The 24,632-nt window shown below is 36.1% G+C and overlaps 1 protein-coding gene and 1 long non-coding RNA gene across 7 annotated transcripts in view; one reads left to right on the top strand and one right to left on the bottom strand.

Annotated features, from left to right (window-relative positions):
• Positions 1–74: 74 nt before the first annotated feature.
• On the top strand, positions 75–24,620 carry LOC136104350 (uncharacterized). 2 transcript variants are annotated; one of them, XR_010651758.2, is made up of 6 exons: positions 75–272; positions 4,821–4,917; positions 17,700–17,773; positions 18,208–18,247; positions 18,984–19,063; positions 24,190–24,620. It is a non-coding gene; the product is annotated as an uncharacterized lncRNA (long non-coding RNA). The 2 variants fall into 2 exon arrangements; XR_011740311.1 differs by having other exon boundaries at positions 17,700–18,247.
• Positions 1,623–24,632, bottom strand: part of MYOF (myoferlin) — a 70,355-nt gene continuing 47,345 nt past the window's right edge. For 4 of the 5 annotated variants that reach the window (XM_071811994.1, XM_065843255.2, XM_071811995.1 and 1 more), the window contains 25 exons: positions 24,185–24,358; positions 23,037–23,148; positions 21,534–21,611; positions 19,566–19,747; positions 19,311–19,469; positions 19,054–19,152; positions 18,600–18,761; positions 17,822–17,987; positions 17,132–17,208; positions 13,803–13,814; positions 12,448–12,546; positions 11,683–11,808; positions 10,772–10,927; positions 10,568–10,659; positions 8,862–9,032; positions 8,141–8,289; positions 7,783–7,922; positions 6,709–6,797; positions 6,530–6,625; positions 5,737–5,878; positions 5,331–5,430; positions 4,221–4,414; positions 3,222–3,331; positions 2,739–2,886; positions 1,623–2,280 (listed from right to left, as the gene is read on the bottom strand). In XM_071811994.1, the coding sequence (XP_071668095.1) occupies positions 2,245–2,280; positions 2,739–2,886; positions 3,222–3,331; positions 4,221–4,414; positions 5,331–5,430; positions 5,737–5,878; positions 6,530–6,625; positions 6,709–6,797; positions 7,783–7,922; positions 8,141–8,289; positions 8,862–9,032; positions 10,568–10,659; positions 10,772–10,927; positions 11,683–11,808; positions 12,448–12,546; positions 13,803–13,814; positions 17,132–17,208; positions 17,822–17,987; positions 18,600–18,761; positions 19,054–19,152; positions 19,311–19,469; positions 19,566–19,747; positions 21,534–21,611; positions 23,037–23,148; positions 24,185–24,358 (3,069 nt within the window). In that variant the 3' untranslated portion in view covers positions 1,623–2,244. Of the gene's footprint in view, positions 2,281–2,738; positions 2,887–3,221; positions 3,332–4,220; positions 4,415–5,330; positions 5,431–5,736; positions 5,879–6,529; positions 6,626–6,708; positions 6,798–7,782; positions 7,923–8,140; positions 8,290–8,861; positions 9,033–10,567; positions 10,660–10,771; positions 10,928–11,682; positions 11,809–12,447; positions 12,547–13,802; positions 13,815–17,131; positions 17,209–17,821; positions 17,988–18,599; positions 18,762–19,053; positions 19,153–19,310; positions 19,470–19,565; positions 19,748–21,533; positions 21,612–23,036; positions 23,149–24,184; positions 24,359–24,632 lie in introns of those variants that run through there. The other variant, XM_071811998.1, reaches the window with a different exon arrangement.

The following is a 24,632-nucleotide window of genomic DNA, read 5'->3' as shown; positions in this document are numbered from 1 at the left end:
TGTTGCAAGAAAGAGTGATAAAGGGCAAATCTACATTCTGCCCTTTTTTTCCTGTGGCCTCAAAGGATGTTTTCCTCAGTTGCTGGCAGCTGGAGCAGTACAGAGCTGTCCTGGCCAAAGTGACCATCCCAGGAGTCGGTGCAGAACAAAACCAGCATCAAGTTGTTCCCTACAAAGGGCTAAATCTGTGCTGTTTGAATGAGGCAAAAAGCTACTGTATGTTGGAACCACGCACAACAGCTATACCAGGGATTACAGATTTGGCTAGTGTGGTATGTAAATGTTAATGATTACATTTTCTTTCTTGTCAACATATGTTCCCTTTTGTTTGTTACTGGAGCAGACTGGGAGACAGAATGGCTTCTCGGACTTTTCAGTTATGTCTTCAATAGCATTGCTAAATGTTGTGAAACGGTCAAGCCTATGCGTGCTCAGACAAAAAAGGCATCTGGAAGAGAGTGAACTCAACTCAGGGCAGTACCTGACACTGCAAATGCTAGGTGAACAGGCTTGCTCCAATCTCCATTTCAGAATTGTTTTCTGGGAAATGGTCTTTCAAGTTAAATGCCTTCTCCTTACAACCCTTACAAGCAACACACTTTTTTGTCTTACGATGAAAATAAGGCTGCTGTAATTTTTACTGCCTGTCAGGTTTATGGCATTGATGGGGACAGATTTTAATAGTGAATAATCAAACATTAGCTCATGAAAATTGCCTGTTATTTCTGGAATGCTATTTCATCATCAGTGAAGGGACAATCCCTCTGGATGGTGATCAGTTCCAGCTCTGAGCTCTCACTCATAGGTCAAAATGCCTGAGAGTTTCTTACCAAGCCAAAAATAAGGGCATTGTTATCTTTTTGACAGAATGACTGCCGCTTGCACCACTCTAGCCAATGGGACTTCACATTCTGGAAATTATTTCATGTTATACCTTTACTCTAGCTTGTTCAACAGAATTAAATTAGTGTAATTTACTTATTTTGCCTGACAAGTACATGCTTATTTTACATTGCTGTGTTACAGGAAAGCAGTATGTGTGCCCCTAAACACAGAGATTTTCAAGCCTCATTCATTACTGCAGTTATTTTTGTCAACTTTTTAAAGACAGCTGAAGTCTTTATCCAGTCAGGAGTGTGACAACCATCCAAAACACTGATTTCAGGTTCTGCTGCAGATTTCCTACATCTCAAGCACCAGAGACTGTTCAGAGAGATGCTTCTGCTTTGACCCTCCATAAAAGCGAGGTGGAATCCGTGACTAACACCTGATTTTTAGTGCAGATTAGATTTTGTTGTGCCAAGGAGGACGAGACTGAAACTAAATTAAATACTTCCCATGTGCAGATCAGATTTCAAACAAGGACTGAATCTGGGTTGTTCAAGATCCCTTCTAAACACAAGGACCATAGTGTAACTATGTAACATTTCATTTCTTTATTAGTTTCTTCATTAGTTAAGAAATTAATTAGAACTTTGTGCAGAATTATTTCCTTATTCTTCACTGTAAAGGTAGCAGTAAAATACCTTAAACTCCAGATTTGTGGCATTACGTCCTCTGATAGACACTGTAAGATACCTGATGCATTGTAGTTTTGTAACAGAGAAAACTAGACACTTGCATTTTACTTTTGGATAAGTTTATTTAAACATTTGTAAAATATACTAAGTAAACAGTATATTATTTACTTCTATGTGCATGCAATTGTTGTTAAGATACATATATAGCATTGTCAAGTCTACAGTGCAGTAACTAAGAATTTAAGCAGCATGATGCTGAAAACCTTTCTAGAAACAGTGTCTGACCCTTCTTTGATTGCACTGTGAGGTTTCTTTGTATACATAATTATAAGTAGTGCTTGTTTTTAATTAAGTTAAAATGTAAGGTTTCAAAGTGTGCCCAATAGAAAGGAATTATCAAAAGAAGTATCCATTAAAAACCAGAGAGAGCAATAGCATGCAGCTTCCCAAGTGATTTTTATGAAAAGTCTAGTTTAAAAGCAAGGAAGTCAGAACTTCTTTACCATGTGTAGATATGACTGAAGTAAAAAATGTACACGAAATATGAGGGGGTTTATCCTTTGTTATTTAAAAACACCTGTCATGGCCCCCTCAGCTTTGGCTAACCTACTTTACAGTTCCAAATACTAGCAGATACAAAGCATAGAGAGCCTTGCTGAATATGGTCCGCAGCTGGAGGCAAAACATCATTGCTATTTAAAAAGATGAGGTAAAAAACTCTTCTTTAAACTGGTTTCACGATCTTCATTGACAAATAGTTCTGTTGGGGGAGGAGGGAAGAAACAATAGAGGTAAAAAGATGTACACAAAATAGTTTTGTAAATGACATTTAAGATATTAAAATGCATCAGAATGTATTCAAGGTATGGTAATTTCAGTTGAAATACAGTAAAAATGAGTAAGATATTTCAAATTAAAGTAGACTGAAACCCAGGGTCTAGACCATCTATGAGCTGTTTCTAATTGTGCAGGTTGTTAACACTTCTAAAGCACTCATTTGCTCATTAGTTAATAGGTTAGTTTTAACACAGATTTTAATTTTTTCTCAGTAAAAATAATTGGAAATTTTTTATAGCTATAAGGATATACTCCTTATCTCCTGCTAAAACTGAGTAGATGGAGTCTCTTGTCTGAGTAAGGAGTGTGTCCTGTCAGTGGCTCATACACAACTTAGCTTTGTAGCTCGGCTGAAGAATAGTAACTTCAAAAAATTCTTACCGGCAATGAATAGAGGAGTACTGCTACAAACAAGAGTAAAATCAGCAAGATGATAAGGCCTATAAAGACCCATTTAAATCTGCGCCACACAATAAATTTCATTGTCTTGCAGGGATTTGTAAACCAAAGGAAGGAAGTATCTGGTCGGCTGCATTTTGAAAGAAACAAATATTACTCATACTATAAAAAAAGGAGATACTTAAGCATGAGAACATAACACATTAAAACAGTCTGGTTTGGAGGCTGAAAAAAATACAGATAGTTTTGTAATGTAAGAGAGCAGGTTCAGTAAATGTGTGCTGTTATACTGAAACCACCTTGCATTTTATCTTAATGCTTGCAGAAAGAAACAAGACTGGCTTTTATAAAAGCTTTACAAAGGATAATTGATATCTAATAGATCCTTCATGCAGATTTTGTCAAGAACATCAGAGTAGATAGATATTATATATTTCTCGAGTTAGTGAGAGAAAAATGTCTTACTTTGGTAGATCAAGTTTGGGGTTCATGTTGGGTTCATCTCTTCCTTTACCAGCTGGCCTTTCTTCAGCTTCTTTTTCATTAACAACTTCCAATGTCATTTCAACTTTGCCCTTCAGAAAACATGTGGGATGAGACAAGCATCATATTGAAGCAGCACTAATAGTACTTGTTTGGTGCTTATACAGCAGAGTTTGAGGCCAGCTCATTGGGTGCATCTGTGTGTTTTTAATTTCCTTCTCAAAATGGAATTGTTTCTGCACCGTGACAGTGTCAGCACACAGTATCACAGAATGACAAATAGAAAAAAAAAATCACCATACATAAAATGGTTCTGCTAATTCATTTGTAGTTCTCTTTTAAGCTACACATTTTTTTTCCTATTTAGCAAAACCAAACCAATTTTTCTCTTATTTCAAGAAAACCCAAAGATGGCATCTTTCCCACATGCCTAAGCTGCTCATTTTTAATTGCTGTGCCTGATAGATGTTTCTGAATATTTTTCTTCAGTTAATTAAATTCCTGTAATAAGTTTTAAAGGCAAAAACATTAGAAAGAAGAAGCAGACACACCTGAAAGGCTTAACATTCTAGGAATATATACATTTATATTCTTTATAGAACAAGTTAAAATGCTTTAATGGTCTTCTGGTTCTTTGGCTTTAAACTTTTTTCTTTAGTCTTTAATGCATTTAGGATGTCTCGTGTTTCTCCTAAGCAATAACATGATAAATTAATTCACAGAATAACTCGATTGGCTGCTTTGGCAAGATAACATGACTCAACTTGGTGACGGAGTCCTTCAAGTTAAACGGATTGAAAAACAAAATAAATAAATGTAAGTATTAAACTCCTACTTTAAAACAAAATTGTTGATGGAGCAATATTACTGCACTTGCTGAAAGCTCACAGCTAAGCAGGAGACTCTTTACAATCTATCTTTATAATCTGAAAAGCAAGGTGAGCACATTTTAAGTACTTTTTAAAGAAGTAATAATCATACCGCTAAAACGCGGGAGCCATCCCTTTCAACATAACACGGCCACCACCCCTTCATGGATTTCTGTTCAAATAGAGAGGCGGTCCTGGGAGCCTTCTGGGAACCATCTGCTTTGTACTCTGGAATCATGTCTATGCTGCACTTTTCTGGAACTTTTGCTGGAATGACTGTTTTATGTAAATCAAGTTCCACAAAGCCTAGGAGATGGGTACAAAAATAAACACTGCATAACACAATCAATCATACAACATAGTGGTTCAACATCAACCTTTCCTATCTCTAAACATGTTCCACAGGGAAATCAACACACACATTACATTCTTGCTTGTTTAAGGAGGTTGTGTGGCAGGGAAGTGGGACATATCAGGCTGTGTTCAAACCCATCTTGCTGGTGTTGAAAGCACTGGTGTTGGTAAATTTGACTTAAAAAGCTCTCCTCCCCCTTTCTTAATGCAAGATCACTTGATTTTTAATAGAGGTTTTTCATCCCTACACACCTAAGCAGAAGATAACCAAATACAGCAGTGTAATACTAAGGTAATTTCTACTAGGTAAACACATGATTTAGCTAACTTAAATAATGGTTAAACTATTTGTTTTCAGATTTTGAGGCCTGTATGGTTTGCATGCAAGCTAAAGACTTTGCAGCTGTTTTAATACAGAACAGAGAATCTTCTCCAGAGCAACATCCATACAAAAGGTAAGAATTAATAATGGTGTGAAGTAGCATTAATAGTAGTGTGAAGTAGACTGCTTAACCTAAATTACAGCCTTATGTCAATACTCTTATGTGGAATTGAAGTACTTTGTTATTAGCAATTTTACTTAAAGAAATAAGCAAAGTAAGTTTTAATGTACATTATCATTTCATGTACATTGTGATAGGACTTACCTGAATGTAAAGTATCTAGGTTTACCTGCAAGTAGGCCTTTACTGAATATTCCATTATTCATTCATGAGCACAAATAACCCTGTACTGTGTGGGAACGCAGGAGTGTATTTGCATGCTCAATGGCTCACTGTGTAAACACAATCCTTATGCGATAATGTAAAATTGTTCATTTTTATCTCTTACTTTGAGACAACTGTAATTATTTTCTTAGAAGTCTTACCTAGGTAGTCATCCAAGGAGAACTTGTCATTATCCCATATTTGGATGATAAGTTTGGGTGGGATTCTAAATTCTGTTTTGTCAAGACTCCAAAAATGTTCCTAAAATGTTAAAAAACAAAATCCAAGCATCTTTTAAAAATTACTTATGAGAATTCAATGCTGTGGTCTGTTAGTACCTGTGAATTCAGGGGTTGGTGGAAGTGTTAAGGACCTTGCTAAGAGGAGAGTGCTGCTGCTGACAGTGTGGTGTTCCTGGCTTGAAGTCAAAATTGAATCTGTTTGCAATAGCAGTTCAAGGAAAGTATGCAGAACTGAGCCAAACTGTCTCTTTCATTATGTAGGTACAAAATTATCAGACTAATTACAATCCGTATTATAAGTATTGAAACTTTTAGAAAAACTTACCTTTTTGGAAACTACACAGAGTTGTTCTGCTGGGAGATAGTCAAAAGGAAAAACAAATCTCCAGTTAAAGTTCCCTTCACCATCCAATGATCGGTAGTGAACATCTGTTTTCTGCTTATTTTCTTCATTGCCAGGCATCCATCTGAAAATACAGAGGGATGTGTCTGGCGCTTGTTTGTACTGTAACCTCATCATTAAGTGGTTGCAAACAAGCTGTAAGAGTTGCTCACAGAAGGCTGGAGGGTCTTTCACACCCTTTCTCAGTTTGGTTCCCATTTGGCACTGTAAATAGGAACATCTGAACTGAATTTGTGGTCTACTAAGACCAGTACTGTATCAGTGCTGGGCTGTTGGTGGCAGTTTTTTTTCTTTCTTTTTTAGGAGAAGTTAAACTAATAGCCTCTCTTGTGGTTTGGGTCTGGGCTTTTTTGTTTGTTTGTTTGTGTTTGGTGGGTTTTGTGCGTGTGTGTGTGTGTGTGTGTCTTTTTAATCTTCTACACTAGGAAATGTAAAAATTAAGAATCCAGGTTGTGCAGCACCAAAGTTAACTCACTGTCTTTTCAATTGTTTCCCATCTCAAGAGATGAACTACTGGGGTCTTTCACCGCACATTAACTGGTCATACTTTATCTCCTAGTACTTCTGTACTTCTCTGAGGTTAGCACTATTTCAGAGGCTGTAGTGTGCACTGACTTGGCTGAACCAAATCATCTTTGGAACCTGTGGTCTAGGCATTCCCAGGACATTCTGACAGTCATTCATTTGTAAGTGTTACATGATAGGGTGCTCATACCCCTTAACGTAAATGTCACTCATCTCTTCCCCTGTGATGCTCTTTTCATCCAAAAGGACGTCTTTGGTGTTCCAGACAATCACCCGCAAGACATACCTAAGAGAGATGTTTGGGGAAAGAGAATTGGATTTGCTTTTGTCAGGGCTGCCAGCTGGTATGCAGTATATATGGATACTCACTTCTTGGCTTTTCTGGGAGTGATGTTGAAGGGAGGGCCTGGAGGTCCTAAGCTTTTGGGGAAAACATCAACCCACATCTGGAGCTTTCCCTGTAGCAGTGGAGAAGATGGATGAGGGATTGTTTGTTGTATACAGTTTTGTCATGGTAATCCCATGGAACTGCTTATTGACATGCTTAGTACTAATTTTTGCCACAGAGCAGAGCTCACCCATGTTACCAATGTCAGAGCTTCTCTAGACTTCAGATAGGAGCAAGCCCAATCCCTCATGTGATACAAGCTTCTACAAATGAACAATGCCAAGAATTCACATGATAGGGATGTTAATTTCTAGTGAATTCAGTGCAAGTTAGAGGCCTAAATAGTTCTCATTGTGGAGGTCCAACTTCCTGTTCTCTCAGAGGTGGTGTTAAGTACAGTGTCATTTGTGTGGCTGATAGTTTGCAGCTGGTGGCCTACGCAGTGTAGATGATCCGTGCCCTTACCTAGACTCTGAAGTAAGGCAACCACTGAAGATTATATACGCTGTTTCAAATGCAGGCACCTTTATTTTTGCAGTTACGTTTTCTGGTTGCTGCAGAAACTTTCTTAAAAATACAACCACTGGTGAGTTAGTAAATGCTAGAAAACAAATGTTAGCCTTTGTTCCTCTCTAACAGAGAGGTCCAATGTAAGACTTTGCGTTTAAACTAGCACCTTTGGACCTTGCAGAGAAATTACAAGATTGGTCTCATTTGTTGACTGTAACTTGGAAACTCTCAAGCCAGGCTGTCTCCATTATTGTTGGTGAGGTATTAAATACATATTCCAATTTATTTCAGTACTGAAGTAATAAAAAAATCTTTCCCAATTTCCATTCTGTCAGTGTTTAAGGTGTCACTTGGGGGATCTTAGTGGCAAAACTTAACTGAATTTTTTTTACGTTTCTAGACTAACCTACCTTAGTTTCTCAGTCAAATAATGTTTTGTAGCCCTCTTCCCCCTGAGTGATACCACACCATTGACAACATGACATAAATGCAGGAATGCTCTATCTCTGTATGCAAGAAGCCAGAAGTAAACTGGCTCATAGTACCTGGGAGATGTTGGGCTGGAAGGTGCTATATAAGGTTCTTGTCTCCACGTGTTCAGGTACCAAACCCTGGGTTCTGAGGATATGAAGGGCTAGCCGCTCTTCACCTGGACCAAGATGCTGATGCAAAATTTTGTTAGCTTCTGAAATAAAAGAAATGGACAAAGAACATGAGTTAATGAACCAGAATTTGGATTTGAACTTCAAAAAATTTTAAACCAGATATTTAAAATTGAGTGGAAAACTATGCTTAACATTAAAAAAATCATTTTTTTCTAATTTTCCATAAATAACTAAACCAAATTATATATGTATCAATGTGAATTTAAGACAGAAATACAGAATAAGTGAACGAGCTCACCAGCTTCCTCCAAAGTATAATCTCGTCCCCCGTAGTTAATCTTTCTACCATTCTCAGAGAGGACAGGAGGAGTGTAGCCTTTAAACCTGGCTACATTTTGCAATAACTGGGTTGGTTTTAGTTGATCACGCCAGGTATTCACACCTGAACTTTTGGTAAGGAAAAGAAATACATCCTAAAATTATTCAGCAGTGAGGGCATTTACATGTCACGTAAAATGTATTTATTAAACTCATTCAGAAGGGGTAGCACTGTAACTGCCTAGATTGAGGCCACTTGAGTTTGAGGCAGTGACATAATTTTGTACCAGCTCCATTACTTTCCAAGGCAGATTGCTTTTTTCTTCACATATCAAAATAATTTGCACTAAAAGATGCTTTCATGTTTATTTCCATGAGTAGGTTGGAAAATTCTGTTAAGTGTATGTTCTCTGGACAGAAATAACACACATTACCATGTAAAGAGAATATTAAAATATTTGACATAATGGTTTTAAGTCAAGGTTCTTCTGAAGACTTTGGAGCTTAACTTGGAATTCAGATGCTAGAGTGAGCACAACAAACACCCACGAGAAGCCATAGCATTGGTTTTTAACCATATAATTTTTAAAATGCAGGAAGCCCAGGTTTTTTTGTAATCATTTTTTGTTGGTTTTTGTTTTTTGCAGAGACTGGTTACTATATCTTACAGATAAAAACTTTCAATAGACAGAATGACTTACATGCAGTACTGCTGTGGGATGCCACAGTGAGATCCATAACGAGAAAGGAATCTGTTCTCAAGATCAATTATGGTTTCACCCACTTTTTCATCCCGAGTCAATGTGTCATAGTCATAGACTGAAATTTTGAGATCCTTTTCTTGAGGCAAGAAGCAGCTGAGTTCATACATTCTAAACATAAAAATGTTCAGTTAATGCTATTGAGCACTACTTTTTATTTTTAAACTTAAAAAAAAACAAAACAAACCAACCCCAAACTAAAACAAAAAGAACCCAACTTAAGCACTTTTGAGTTTATTTTTGAGCAATACCCTTTACAAGATATTAAAGAGATGTCAGAGGGGTGGTAGATGCCTCATCCCTGGATGAGGCCAGGCTGGCCAGGGCTCTGAGCAACCTGCTCTGGGTGAGGATGTCCCTGCTCATGGCAGGGGGGTTGGACTAGGTGAGCTTTGAAGGTCCCTCTCAACTCAAACTATTCTATGATTCCAGTGCTGATAAATCTAGCAGTAGTTACCACTCATACTGCAATTTCTGTTTTCACTTATTAATAATTCCATTAGTACTCCTATGGATATTACATCCTTCCTTTCTGCAGTGTATTCCTTAGATGTTTTCTGTGCAGCACCTTGAATTGGGACTGAGAAAAAAACTACTGCGGGTCTGTCAGCCACTTTAGAAAAAAGATGGTTGTTCAATCCATAGTATGTGTGTGATTAGAAACTTTAAATTTTTTTTTTACCACAATAAAAACACAGCTGGAGCCTTAAAAACTATGGTCCAAATGTTTAGCTTGTATGACTAGAAGGGATTATTCTGTCATCTACCTGTCCTACACAAAACAGACTGTATCATTTTCTCAAATCAATTATTGGAATTTACTTCCAAGACATGCAGCCTCATGGTTTGTACTGCTGCCGAATCTGTTACTTTTGAGGTAAAGTATTCCATGGTTAATTATTCTCCGCATCTTTTTTTGCTTTGCTTTATTTCTAGTGTAACTTTTAAACTGTGGTTTCCAGAGTAATTCTGGAAAAAGTCAGAATCTTGAAGGTACTTTATAGCCATAATCAAGTCTCTTTGCTGTCTATTTCTTTGCATCATCTGAACAACTGGAATCCTGCAGCACATCATTACAAAGTAGGCCTTCCCAGCTCTTTATAATCCTTCTAGTCTTCCCCTCCTGACTTTTTATTATCTTAAAATCCTCCTCTAACTCTAGAAACCAAGCCAGACCCAGAATTTTATTAGTAATAATAAAGATGATGTAACCTCTCCATTCCTAATGAGTATTTTTCTATTGATATATTTCAAATATATTGTTAGTCTTTGAAGGAAAGACCAGTGTACTGGGAATATATATGCTAAGCTGATTACTCATTGTGACATCCAATTAGTTTTCAGAGTTAAAACTTTTTCCATATTCTATAAGCTTACTTGCATGCATAACAAAGGGCAGTTTTAATACATATACGTTAACTGACACTGTGCAATTTACCCATGTGATACAGAAAGTCTATAGAGTAGCCAAACAGCTGTGTTGTCCAGGGATTTCAAAGGGAAATGCCTTATGCAAATTTACACACAGTTAATTGTCAGTATGTAACTATGACTACAGCAGTGGATATTTCAAATAATAGTTTATCTTAAAAAATAGGAAAGCATTCTAAAATACAATAAATTGAAAATATAAAAAAAATTGTTACCTGCCAAAAATTGGGTTGAGAGTATTAGGCACATAATTATCTCTGTCTTCAATTACTTTTTTACTCAGGGATATTTTTATATAAGGATCACACTATTTAAAATAAAAAAAAATATTATTAAGAAATAGTTATCAAGACTAACTTTATTTGAAATATACTACAGCAGAGTTAGCTCACAGATGTTCCAAAAGCAAAAAGTCTCACCAGCCCATTATTATCCTGGGGTTGAAGCTGCAAAGCTCGAACAATATAAATTCGCACAATGCACTCCTGAGGCCCACTGTCTGGGAGCTCACGGAACTGGCGAGGAGGAGCTGGAATAGTGGGATCATCAGGCAATGCATAGATTTTAAAGGATCCCTAAAAAATAATGTAAAGACTGAGTCAAGAGAAATCTAGCAAAGTTGCTGTTAGGTTTGTTTTTTCTTATTTGTCCTCTACATTCACACTCTGTTTTATATGGAATAGCAAAATTACAGCCTGATCCACAGTCACTTAGAAGTCCTTTGGTTTGCTTTAGGGGGGTTTGGATAAGACTTACTACAAAGGCAAGGTTATATCCTCAGCTGATTTAAATCAATACAGCTCTTTTGATTTCAACAGTTACTTGGTTTTCTGTGACTGAGAATATGTAATAATGTTCCATAAGCATAATTTAATGTACTGTTTTTATTTTTTCTTTTGTTTGACTTTTTTTTGTTACATACCATGTTAACATTATTTTGATCTTTAAAAATCACAGAGAGAGTCACAGAAATAGTACCAAATACCTTTTCCAAATTTATTCTAAAAATGTACTCTGCTCAGGACACCTGCATGTGAAGCTCTAGGCCTGTTGAAGAGGTTGTCTGGTAAAGTTCTGTACCACAGGTACCAGAGAAGATCACAGCAGCTATTTCTTTTAAATTAGCATGTATCACGTTTAGTGTGAGAAACACGTAGCTATACGTTCCTTGAAAAAGAAGCGCCTGTACCTAAGTAGTTACGAGCATACGTTGCCCCTGTTAGCGTGTGTCCATGTTTAAGCTGAAATGCTTGCATGTAGACTTAATTAACCACTTACATACAAAGCACTGCATGTAGCATTTGGTTGTTGCCCGTTATTCGACATTTACCTTGAATTCCCCAACCACTGATGGATCATCACTGTCCTCAGATTTGCCTCTGTATAGTTTAAATGTGTCACAGAAGTCTGTTAAGCTATTAAATTCAGGTACCTTTTCCAATTCACAGTCGTACACCTTAAAAAAAGAAAAAGGAGAATGAAAAAAATGCAGTTTAGAAATTATCGCACAGATCAGCTCCATCATTGTGGCCTTGCAAAGTGCATTGTATGTTTGATAGAATATCTTAAGGAACAAAAGCATTTGGAACATTTTTATTTTTACATCTAAGTGGAAGCAAATGCGGTGCTTGGAGAACATGCTATCAAACTTCATTTAGGCCATGTTAAAAACAGAATAAATAGCATTTCACAGGCTTATCTTTCTTCATGAGGTGTATTAGATGAGAAATGAAAGTGGTCTGGCTTCAACTTCTAACCAACAGACAGTAAAAGTACTGATCTTCTCTTTTCATACTTTCTCAGTGTATCTGTCTATTTAGGATCTGCCTGGCACCAGAAGAAGTCAGGAATAGAATTCCATTTGACTGAAGTTTAGATTAAACTCTTAATACATCTTTTAGTAAATGTAGTGAAGTAGAAAACAAGCAAACATATCTTCTCAAAATCTTCATTTCACCACATGAATTAGTAGTGGATATTTACAGGAAATCATGTACAGTTAAACTCTGAAGAGCATTTAAAAACAAAGGGCTCAGCTCTGACCAGGCTTTGGGCCTATAAACATCGAGATAAGTTATTTTATCCTGAGCAATACCTTTAAAGTGTCATATCCTTTTTTAATATACTGTCCACATTTTTCATGGTCTCCTATTGAAGCATAAAATTTGCTCCACCAATCAACAATTTCTTCCTCCTTAAAGAAGAGCAAATAAAAAAGTTTCATTGAGATACAAAGCCTTTTTTATATCATGCTGTACAGCAGAAACAATAAAACATACTAAAAGACAGTATACTTATTATCAGTTAAGTAATATTAAAGGTTCATCTGAAAGAGAATTAGAATGTGAATATTAAGGCTAAAAAGATGGAATTTCTCTTACCCAGGTTTAGGTATCTAATCTATAATCCAGCTGCGCTGATAGTCAACAGCCAGCCATCTCCAAGCAAGCAATTAATTGCTGGTATCTAGAAACCTGTGGCAAACTACTGACTTCTGGAGGTGAGTGTATTTCTCTCCTCCATCTCTGGGCAGGGCGGCACATCTCTCGCCACCTGAGTTCTGGAGTACTTCAGTCAGGGCAAGGGAAGGGACTGTACGCTTAGCTGGTGCAGTTGTTGCTTCAGCTGCTATGGAGAAACATTGTCATACCTGGTATTCATTACAGGAATTGCATGACTATAAATACTACAGTGAACACGCTGAGAACTTCTCCTGAGGGACAAATGTGCTAGTTTGCTTTCAGCATTCCCATTTATTTCAAAACTGTTGCCTTGTAGTAACACTGGGACAGACCTGTAACTGCTCTAATCATGCATCATTCTGTTAAAACCAGAGGGGATTGTCTGTGTCGTGACAGAATCTGGCGCTTGGAGATCGACCTTAATCTTTACCAAAGGCACTTGAAAAGAAGGAGCAGTGAGTTTTGCTGTCTTAGAAATACTTTAGTGAGCTTTAGGAAACCCTAGATGTTAGCAATCTATACATTCCACTAAGACAGTTATTTCTGTGGGTTTTTTTAATATCTTTATTTAAGTCTGATAATCACTTTGTTCAATAGCGTGATATTTTCTGTGGTTATCCATAGGGATTGCATAATATAATTATTTGCCCCTGAAAATATACTTGAATGGGTAATGAATAGTATTCATTCATGGTGTAAATTTGAAAAAGTCTTTAAGATTGTCTGGATTTAAGTAGAGTCTTAAAGTATTATACAGATTGTTAAATGTGAGCTGTTTTTTAAAATACCTAGGGGGTTTTATTTCAGTCATGCATATTTTTCCTAAATTTACCATTTTACAAGTTCACTGTAGGTTTTATATCAAGCATTTTCAGAGATTACTGTTCTCATCCACATGCTTCGAATGCTAATTTAGGGGCAGTATTGATTTATTGATTTGCAGTTGGGGAAAACAAACATATAGATTTTAAAAACTAATACACATTACCTTTTCCGTAAGCTGGTCATGAGGATCAGTTGGTAAAAAGAGAGCAAAACAAAAACAGTGGTAAGGATATGATTTTTTATGACTTTATGAATTCTATACAGTTAAACAGACTTTAAATGTTTAGGCTTTTATATAGTATGTATGTAAAGTAAGTTACTAACATCAATAATTTATATACACTTTTGAAGAATACTCAGACATAATGTTTAACTTTTTTCCTGCTGTTATGTCCTAGATATTAAACTGGAGCACATATATAAAAATTTTTAAAAGCAGGTTTTTAGGACTGTAGGACATTATCACCCTGTGCTTTGTTCTTCACATAACAAAGCAAAACTGAAACTTGGTTTTCTATTGTGTCATTGCAGTGTTCGACTCTGAATTCTATTTATTGATTTCCATGATAGCATCATCTGTGCCTTCATCTGAGGTTGCATAGAGCACTGGATCTGTTTCTAAGAGCACTTGCAAAGCTGAATCTATTCCAGAGATTGTCTTCCAAACAAATTTCACATATATAAAGTTCAAGTTCTTTTTTTTTTTTTTTCCTTTTTGAATATTTACTTCTTTATAAAACAATTTGCTAATGCTCAACAGCCTTTTCCCTTTTCCTTCTATTGTCATTTTTCAATTAGTTACACGCTGTGAATTTTCAGGAGTCTGGAAAAAAGTGAATTATAAAGTACAATAACAACCAGTATATATGTCTATGGATTTATCTCTATAAGTGTATTAGCAATCTACACAACCCAAAATGCTTCACCGGTTAAATCACAGATACCATAATTATGACCATAGTCCATTAAGAGCAAGCACCATGCATCCCATTTGGAAGCCAAGATTAGCAAGTGTGATTTCCGATAGTGTTTATGCATCATACGTTGTGTTTTAATTTAAAGGCATAATCCATAAATTTTTGTGCAAAGCAGAAGAAATATGCAAAATGTTTTATGAATACAAGCCAAATGCATCAATAGGTCAGGACATCACGCTGGTATATCATGGTCATTTACTTCGATTTGCAGTCTCTAAGTAATTATCTTGCTGGGATGTGCAGGTGTACTGTATTTGAGTAGTCTTGTCTAACTTGAAATCAGAAATACAGATTTTTTTTTCAGATTTGCACAGGACTGACTGAGGTTCTTACGGACATGGTATAGTGCTAGAGTTAGGTTAGGTTATGGTTGGACTTGATGATCCTGAGGGTCTCTTCCAACTGAAATGATTCTATGATTTCTTAAAGGTAATTGGGGTGATTTATTCTCAGAAACCATGTCATGTAGTGATTTGCAAAACTTACAGGCAGAATTCGTGAAGTGATTTTGAATACTTTGCCATATTTAAATTTGTCTTTGTTTAAACACTGGTTTGTAACGTTGACAATGTGAAGAGTAGTTTGCATAACTATGCAATAATAATTTAAACTTTCAATTCAAAGCTTTTTCACAAAATACATTGTGTAGAACTCTGAATCTTTCATCAAAGCATAATGTTGGAAGAGTTTAAATTAGGGTTTTGGTTTTGTGGTGTGTGGTTGTTGTTGTTGTGGTGTGGGGTTTTTTGTTTGGTTTTTGTTTTTTCCTTGATATACCTTCATATGTCTCCTCAAAATGCACTTGGTAGCTTTGGGAAGAAGAGGTTAATAGAAAAAAAAAAATCAAAACCTTAAGATCTTCTTTAAAAATTCCCAAAGCAAATAATGCATTTTCAATATCTGGGTATTATTGGTACTAAAACTGGTAAGCAGGATGTGCTCACAGAATGCCAAAACACAGAATAAAATGCCATATGAAAAATCTGAGATTTTGGAGTGAAATATTCACATGGTAAAGATCAGGTAATGGTTACTGTCCTTCTTTTTTAACGTATCCACTAACTTTACTGCAGGTTTCTATATATTAAGTTTCTAGGACACTAACACTGAACTATTAGCTTTTGGATCCTCTTGAAATTATGGGAAAAAATAAGAGATATGTGGATCCCTGGAAAAGCTAGACTTAGAATTTTTTTTACTGTAGATTTATTTTATTCTCCAGAAAGTTTACTTTTAAACAAAGTTTAACTACTAATAGTGTAGTTAAATCCTGTTGATTTTGTGCTTTTAGTAAGTAGATTCCAAATAAGTTGACACACAAAGTTTTTAATAGTTAATATATATTGTACAAACATGGTAAGACTTTCAGAGTAAGGATACTTTAATATTTGTGACTAATTATACTAGATTTATGAGCATCATCTCCTCCAAAATCTCTGTATGAAATAATTGTCAAGAGAAGTCCAGCTTTGTGACCACGTCCCGTTAACATTCTTCCCCCATCCACCCCTGGTCTGGTCATCTCCATGCATTAGTTGAGGACATACATACATACATACATGCACTGTTGTTGGAGAAGCCATTTTGCTGAGTGCTGCTGACATACTGCTTAAACACTAGAAATTGGAATTTAATTGATGAAATTTTGGTATTTTGTGTCCTCTGGGTGTTCTCTGCATATCATTTACACTTTCCACACTTGTACTAATTTCAATTTGAATTGTTTTGAATATTCTTTCCTCTGTCATAGGGATGCTACCATTGTATCTAATGTTATATTTGGCTTGCGTGATGTCAAACTCAACAAAACAAATTGTGTTTTACCTTACGTAGCATTTCAGGTTTTCCCTGCTATAGTTGAAAATGTGTTTCACCTTATGCAGCATTAAAAATTTTCCCTCTTCTGGTTGAATTTAACTACACAAATTCAAGCAGTTTTGCCAGTGAGTTCAAAGTGATAAGTTTTCTTTGTTGTTTTAATCTATTTTATTAAAATTTTTAAAGGAAATAAAAATTCTCCATACCAGCTATGAAGCATTTATATTAGAACAGAAGGCTTAATTCAGACAAAAGTTAAAGACTGTTCTAAAAGCCACAACTCTGATAAAATGAGCAGCCAAAGGTCTGTGTTACCTTGGCTTTGGTTCTGTACCCACCAAAGCAAACACTTTCTCCTAGCTCCTTTATTTAGAAGCGCTCAGTCTGTGCAAGATCAGGCTGCTGTAACCATCAGCAGTGGACAACTGGGTGAAGTTCTACCATATGCCTTGGTAGCTACTGAACAAAGGAATTCACTCTTAAGCTACTGGGTGAACTTTACCATGCACAAAAAGCTATAGTTTTATGTTAAAATGATTAACATATTTCCTTTGCTTTCCTGTCACAAAGCAACTTTGTTCCATCTTGCTTTGCAGACAGAAGGTTGCATATCTTTCTGACAATTTTGCTGTCTAGATAGTTTCTCAGAAAGCACAGATCTGAAGAATAAAGTCAGGCATGAAATTTCAAAGCTTACCTGAGCTGCTAGTAGTGGCTGAGTGTCTTCCATTTCAATGACTGTATCCTGGCGAGGTGCAGCAGAGAGGAGACTAACTGTAAGCCAAAGATTTTATTAAGGCAATATGGTGTAAGAAAAATATCTTACTAAACACTTTCATCAGAGTTGAAGTCCAAACAGTTACAGAACATGTAAAAGAATTCAGTGGCTGTATGTTTGATCCTCTAAAGAAAGCAATTAGTTGCCATTTTTTGCTAAAAATACACAATATATTTTTGTGCAGGATATGCAAACATTTCTAGAATATGTAGAATTTTTAAAAAGAGTAAAACTTGGAAAAAAATACAGAGGAAATGTCAGCGTTGTATTCAGAGCATTCTTGCTGGAATACTGGATCATGATGTTGGTACTTAGTGTAGGGGTAATATGCAGGTAGTTAAATTCCAAGTTGATCCTAAAGAGGAACTTCAGGGAACCAGTTATTATTAATAACTATTAATAACTCTGAGGGTGGACTTGCCTTTTCACTGTGCCCTCTTATGTGCCAGCTCCACAGAATATTGCATTGATTTTTTTTTTCTTTCAGATCACATTATCTCTCCAGAGGTACACGAGATGGCTATTCATCAGTACAGTATGCGGAGTAAACACTGAAGACAGGTTATTCTAGCATAAGAAAGTAGAATTTTTCATTCTCTAGCTGTTTACCTTTCAGTTGTGGTGCAATGTCTTCTTTAGCAGTGTAGGGGTCACAGCGAAAGCTTTCCAGTAAATCAATAGTACACTGTCCCACGATGGGCTTCCGTCCAAATGGCCTGTGGTCTATTACTTTAATAACAAGAGATGGACTGTACAGCTCCTCTTTTGGCAAAAGCTAAAAATGAAAGGTCAGAGTTTTTTTATAATGTCAACAGAAGGAAAATGAAGACTAAAGATTGCCTTCCTAAATTAGAGCTGTTACTTCATTTATTTAATACTGAACTACATTCTATGGCTGTTTGGTGAATGAAAATTTCTAACCTTATGATTTAATAGAAGTCAGTAGGAATAAGTTTAATTGCCTCAAATCTCTGATTTTCTTGACTCTTGCACAGATCCCATCTTAGCAATAAGAGAATAGCCACACATCTGCAGGTAAATTGATGCTTTTTCATATCTATATATCTATATCTATATCTATGTCTATATCTATGTCTATATCTATGTCTATATCTATGTCTATATCTATGTCTATATCTATGTCTATATCTATACACACATGCACTGAATTACGCATATAAGATGGTATAATTTATCAGCGATTGTACAGACATGTTTATATGATCTTGATTAGAATTTTCAGGCTCAGTAAATTGCTTAACGTTAAGTCAAAAAAGGATGTGTAAGTTTTTCTATTCATTCTTGCATAACAAAACCTTGAGCTTTCAAAGTATGGGATAACTGATTTTTGCCACGGATAGCTGATATATAGCTTTTTGCAACGTACAACTTTCATGAAGAGAACTGAAGATGGAAAATTTGGTGTCTTTTTGAGGTTTTTGATCACCACAGATTCCACCCTTTCACCCCCACATTCCACAATGAGACTCGGAGACATAACAGGTGCCAGCTGGTAGTTTTTCATGTTCCGCAACCCCCAAGCCAGGATCTGTAAAATAAAATCTAATATAACCAAAGGTAGGAGAGACATCAATATACTTAATGTAGTACTCAAAAAAGTAGGAAAGAAGAAATTAAGTATTTTCCATAATAAAAAGTGACTGGCAAAATATTTCAGGGTGGTTCTTCTAGAAACATTAATGGAAAAAATGAAACTCAAAAACACACATAAAAAATCCCCCATATTTCTCACTATATTTTTTTCTTGCAGCAAATACACAAACTCACTATCAAGAGGATGAGATGACGATACTTGTACTCAGTTTAAGAACAACCCCTACCTCAACAGCTGTAAGTTGAACTACTGGTCTGATTCCTTGAGGTACCATGTAAAGCTTTGGTGCTCTTTGTGATGGAAGAATTGGAAGGTTGGCACCACTCTATTAAGACATAAACATGAGTATTAGTTTCTCTCACCTTCCTTAAATGAAATACCTTAGAAATACGAAGACAATTCTTCACCTTATGACTCGCTGTGAGAGTATATATAATATATCATATTATACACACACACAAAATAATGGTAAGAAATATACACCTTGTCCTTCAAAATAAGTTCTGCAGCAAAAAGAATGTCTCCACTGGCTTTGCCATTATTTATTACAGGATACCAGAGCAGTTTTGGTGTGATGTCCTCTTCTGGTATTAACTTGACCATGGGGGAACAAATACTTCTTCCAAGGAATTCATCTTTACCCTGCAACCAAAAATAGCAATCTTAGCCATTAATGTTATTCTCAATTAATATAAATAAATAAATAAAAACCAATCAGGGTAAAAAGCATTCACCTACCACTTGGTCACTGTCAAAAAGTTCAATAACAACATTAGGTGGGTTTTGGGCTACTGTCTGTGGGTTCCCATAGATTTCAATTTCATGAAATATGAGAGTTTGGTCCCATGTAGGATTTAGCGTTGAATGAATGATCTCGGTTGTTTTGCTTTGATGGAGGAAAGAAACATGAGCATACGGATCTGAAATATCATGCAAAGATTAAAAACACAGAGTTACAAACAAAGAAAACCCCACCAAGCCATAAGGCATACAGGCACAATTTTAATCAAATATAGTATATTATTTTTCTTTGTCTTTACCAGTTCTATAAGCCATTCTATATAAAAGAAAAGCCCACATATACACATAATTTATATTTAATAGAGCAAATTCCATTTTGTTACTAAATAGTTTCCTTTATTAATAGTATAAATGAAAATGATAAAACATCTTGCAAAGCAGAAAGAAAATCTGAAAAATAAAATGAAACACTGGGTATACTAATCTCCCTTTAAGTATTGTCCCTAGAAGCTTTTTTTGCTTGTTGTCTCCATTGATATAAAGCTGTACAGACTCATAAATAATACAAAGAAATCATTCTAGTTCTGACTAGTTGCCAAACAACAAATTCTCCCAAGCTGTATTGCTCAGATCAAGTTTTGGTTTCAAACATGCTTATTTATAGCAACCTCTTCTTGTAAAACAACTGAATGATTGAAGTGGTCTAGGCCCAGTGGCAGGTCTTTAAATCATCAGGAGCTCTATAGAAGTTATCTGATGATGGTCATTAACATTTCCTGTACAAATTGCCATTACTAAGGACTAGAGGCTATTTTAAAGGTTATCTTCAGATCAGTTTCAACAGCTTCTGGCAAAGAACCTGAACAGAGTTTTACAAAATTTGGCTAAACCTTCAAACTAGATTTAGAGGAAAATAAAATGTAGATGTAGTTTATGTGTGACTGTATGTCAGGTCTCTATCTTGAATTCTACATACGCAAATTAGAGGCATGTATTGTTGTTTCTTTGTATTGTGCTGCATATTGAAGTAAGACCAAATACACACAGGCGGCTGTATAAAAAACTCATTTCAGAAAACAGCACTAAAATATCTGTAACTCTATGTCTTTTGTAATAAATTAGTAAACCCATTATACTTAATTATTAATTAAAACATGGAGAAAAAGAATGCTACAAATGGAGATTGATGGGGAAAGAAAATTCTAGGCTACCCATTTCATCTTTATCTTTGTCTGAACTTATTTAAAGGGAAGCGTAAAGGCATATTCTTACAGAATCTAATTTCAGTATGCCCTCTGACTTCCTTGTGGAATTTTAATTCTAATGAGCAAAAATTAAATACTTGATAATCTGAGTATTCAATTAGCCTGACTACAAAGAGGCCAAATGGATACAACACCGTTGTGATACCTAAGAGCTGAAAATTGCATTTACTACTACAAAAAACGGCAACAGGTACACTTGTATGAACAAACAAAAGCCATGCTTATTAGTAAATGCGCAGTGTAGTTTTCCACAGGTTCATCTCAGTAACACATTAATGTAAAATACTGAATGCTGAGAGGCAGCTGGTGACATGACAGCCATCCAGCTTTCCTCATCCTTGCTTTTGTGCGAGCTTCCTGCAGGACAGTTTAGGAACCCCATGTAGGCTTAGAATGAGAAGCTAAGGCATAGGGATCGGACCTGGGAAATTCAGATCTTATTTGAATTCCCTTTCCCTCACTGAGAATTAGTTGGCAGCAGCAGGCGCTGCACATTCAGAGCACTTATTTTTGTGCAGCTCCTGGGGCGGTATGAACCAAATCTGGATCATACGTAGTGAAGCTGAGACTTCATGGTGCAGTTTCAGTAGCTGGAACCTACGCACAGACCTTAAAGATTTAAGATATTCTATAGCTAAATCAAGTTACCAGTTCATTGCACAAGTGGGTTTTCTGCACCATTATAATGATTTTTCCATACCTGAAAAACTGTCTTTGTCTAAAGCCATGAGATTTCTTGCTTGGTAGACATAACAGCGAAGGTGGTAAGTATATACTCCTGTATGAAATAAATAAAAGAGTTCAACTGCATTACGCAGGCTTCTTTTCTGCAATGAAGATATTTTGAGTTTATAAAAATGCTTTACACATTTTAGCTCAAGCACTGCAGCACATATCTACTTTTCTAGTGACAGGTGTACTAATACCAACAAGCTACCACCTGAAAGCACTTATTTCAACACTATTTAAAGCAGAAATTAAAAAAAACCCAACAAACAAAAAACAAAACACAAAAAAACCCCCACAAGACTAATGCTACTTGGACGTTTTTTACTGCATGATCATCTAAAAGTTCTTCTATTCAAAAATTCCTCTTTGAAATGCTATCATAATCCAGTTCCTCCAAAGACAATCAAGAACTGGGCATTCCTGGGCTTAATTTGAGTGTTCACTATGACACTTACAGGGACCTGGGAGTTTCACATTTTTAGCTGTTAGGTCTAGAAAGTTAATTCCAATTGCAACTCTATCTGTTTAGCTACAAGATTAAAAAATAAAATAAAATCACTGCAGGTAAGGTGGACTAGCTTAAAAGGAAAATGTGAGAGCAGCCCAAGCCAGGACAGCACGTGGCTAAGTTACTGCAGCTTTTCTTTAAAAGATGTAAGCTCTAACTCTTTCAAGCTGTTGAAAAAATCTGAGCCACACACAGCCTCAGTGAGCTGAAACCTTTGAAGTCTGGTAGGAAAAGTTGCCTTTTTCCTCCTATTGTGGCCATTATTTAAAAGAAAGCACAATAATCTTCCTCAGCTTCTGAAAGACAAGATTTAACATTTAGGCTCACATTCCTAGGGGGAGATCAAGTTCTGCAGAGTCCAAATAAAGACAAGTGTTCCAGTCAGAGATCCTCAAAAAGGATTTCAAGTCTTAGGAGTGGATGCAATTGGCCTTTTTTCCTGTTAACTGACACTGGTGGATCCCACTGCAGTGATTCCAAGGCATTGAGAGCCACTCCACATTGGCAAAGTTAACATTTTGTTCACTTTGCCAACTCACCTACATGGTCTTACTGCTTCCTCTGGGTCAGGCATTTGTCTGACCTTGCATTGAGCTGGTTAAGTGAGCTGAAACAGCAAAAAATTGGTTGTACATACATCATCTCTGCTGGCTTAGCTTCCTGCATTGTTACGGAAGGCTAAAAAAGCATCATTTAAAATAGACTAAAATTCAGGTGCTGCAATAGCTTTAAAATTCCTGTCCTGTACAGGTTTTACACGTGTCTCCATGACAGTGGACTGAAATATCGAAATTATTAACTGTAATTTTTCTTTTAGTAGCCTAAATAGAGCCCAATCAAGGATCAGATAGTAATTATAACAGAAGGTATGTAAACCTATATGTAAACCACAAAGAACTACAATTGTGTTTGAGACCAGGGAGAAACAGACATGATTTACAAGAAAGGAATTGTTAAAGAACCTACTGTCAAAGTAGCAGGAAACAAGCGGTGTATTGGCACCAAACACCTTTGTAGCCGACTCCTTGGTTTTGTCTGCACTCTTCCCTTCTCCATCATCAACACTAGTGTCTGCTCCCTGAAGTTATATACAGAGACAACAGTTACTGCATATTTACAAACATAGAAGGAACCTGATAAAAGTAAACTGTGTGTAGGAATATACAGAGTTTCAGTCTCTCCTCCAGGACAAGGTTAAATTTAGTTTCCTGAGTAAATGTACTTAAAAAGATGTTTACTCATGTCTGAAGGTCATTTCTTGCTGCCATTGAAGCTGGGCAGAAGTAAGATCCAGTCATTTCATCTTACTTTCCAGACTTTCTGGAGATACACCAACTACCTGCCAGCTCTTACTGAAGGAGAGGTGGCAGGTGTTCTGCACTACGCTGTTGCAGAGAACTGCTCTAAGGCTTTATCCTAGCAATGGCCCAGGAAGGATACTCAGAAGAGAAACTGAATTGAGAATTTTTAAACTCTGTGGAACCACTTATGTGGAGAAAGAAAATGCTATCAATGAATCATGGTCGACATTTGGTGCAAAAAAGAGAAACAAACCAAGGAAAAAACCACAAACATTTGTTAATGCTACACAATCAGAATAATTAGTTTATACAAACAAGTAGCTCTCTCACATTATTTGCTCCAGTTCGTATTTTGGTAAATAGAAAACTTGAGTAATAATTACATTCTGGTGGTCTGTTTGTGATTGATGACATTCTGGGTTCCCAACACTTTGTTTTCCTTTCTTGTGTGTGTTTGTTTATACATGCAAATATTAATCACAGCCAGCTCTGTCAGTGCATGTTGTTTCTATGCACCTGAAAAGCTTGAGCTATCTTTTCACTTTACTTATAGAAGGCTCATCTAGTAATTTGGCCTTTTGTTCTAAATCTCAGATAACGTAATAATAAAAATAATTTGAAAAATAAACTAATGAACATGTTGTGCAAGAGTCTCTACTCTGACTTTCATGGTCTCTTTTCAGACTCTAAACAATTTAAATGCTATACATCAATCTGACAACTCAGGGATTAAAATATCTGATATACTAATTGTTTATTTACAGTAAATTAACAGATTGAATTTATAAAGACTTTTGATACTCTGTCCCTTACCAAAGCACCTTCAAGTTTAAAGATAGCTGCTGCACCATGTGTCTCTGAGGGAGCCATTTTTCGTCTCCATCGTCTTCGGCGGAAAGTATCAGAACTGCGTTGTTTCCAGTGAAATTTCCAGCCAATCAAGGAAGCGTATTCCCATCCTTCTTGATCTTCATATGAAGACATTCCCTGGAAGACATAAATCGTGTAATCCAGAGTGTTGTATAAATGTAATGAAAAACATCAGAACTTGCTCTGGCAGGCATAATAATCCCCTCGTAAACCAAAGCCGGAAACATTAATTTACAAAAAGACAAAAGGAATATAATGAAAACATACAAGGTTCTTTTACATATTTTTTGTTTGGTATTAAATTATTTTTTTGGCAAATGAGTAATCTCATGTAGATTTTTTCTTTCAAATAAACTCAAACTGTTACAATGTTCCTGCATTTCTCTTCTGC

This window comes from Patagioenas fasciata, chromosome 8 (assembly GCF_037038585.1).
Source record: "Patagioenas fasciata isolate bPatFas1 chromosome 8, bPatFas1.hap1, whole genome shotgun sequence".
NCBI classification, from domain to species: Eukaryota; Metazoa; Chordata; class Aves; order Columbiformes; family Columbidae; genus Patagioenas; species Patagioenas fasciata.
Note: the sequence above shows the minus strand (reverse complement) of the source record. Positions and strands in the feature narration are given on the sequence as shown.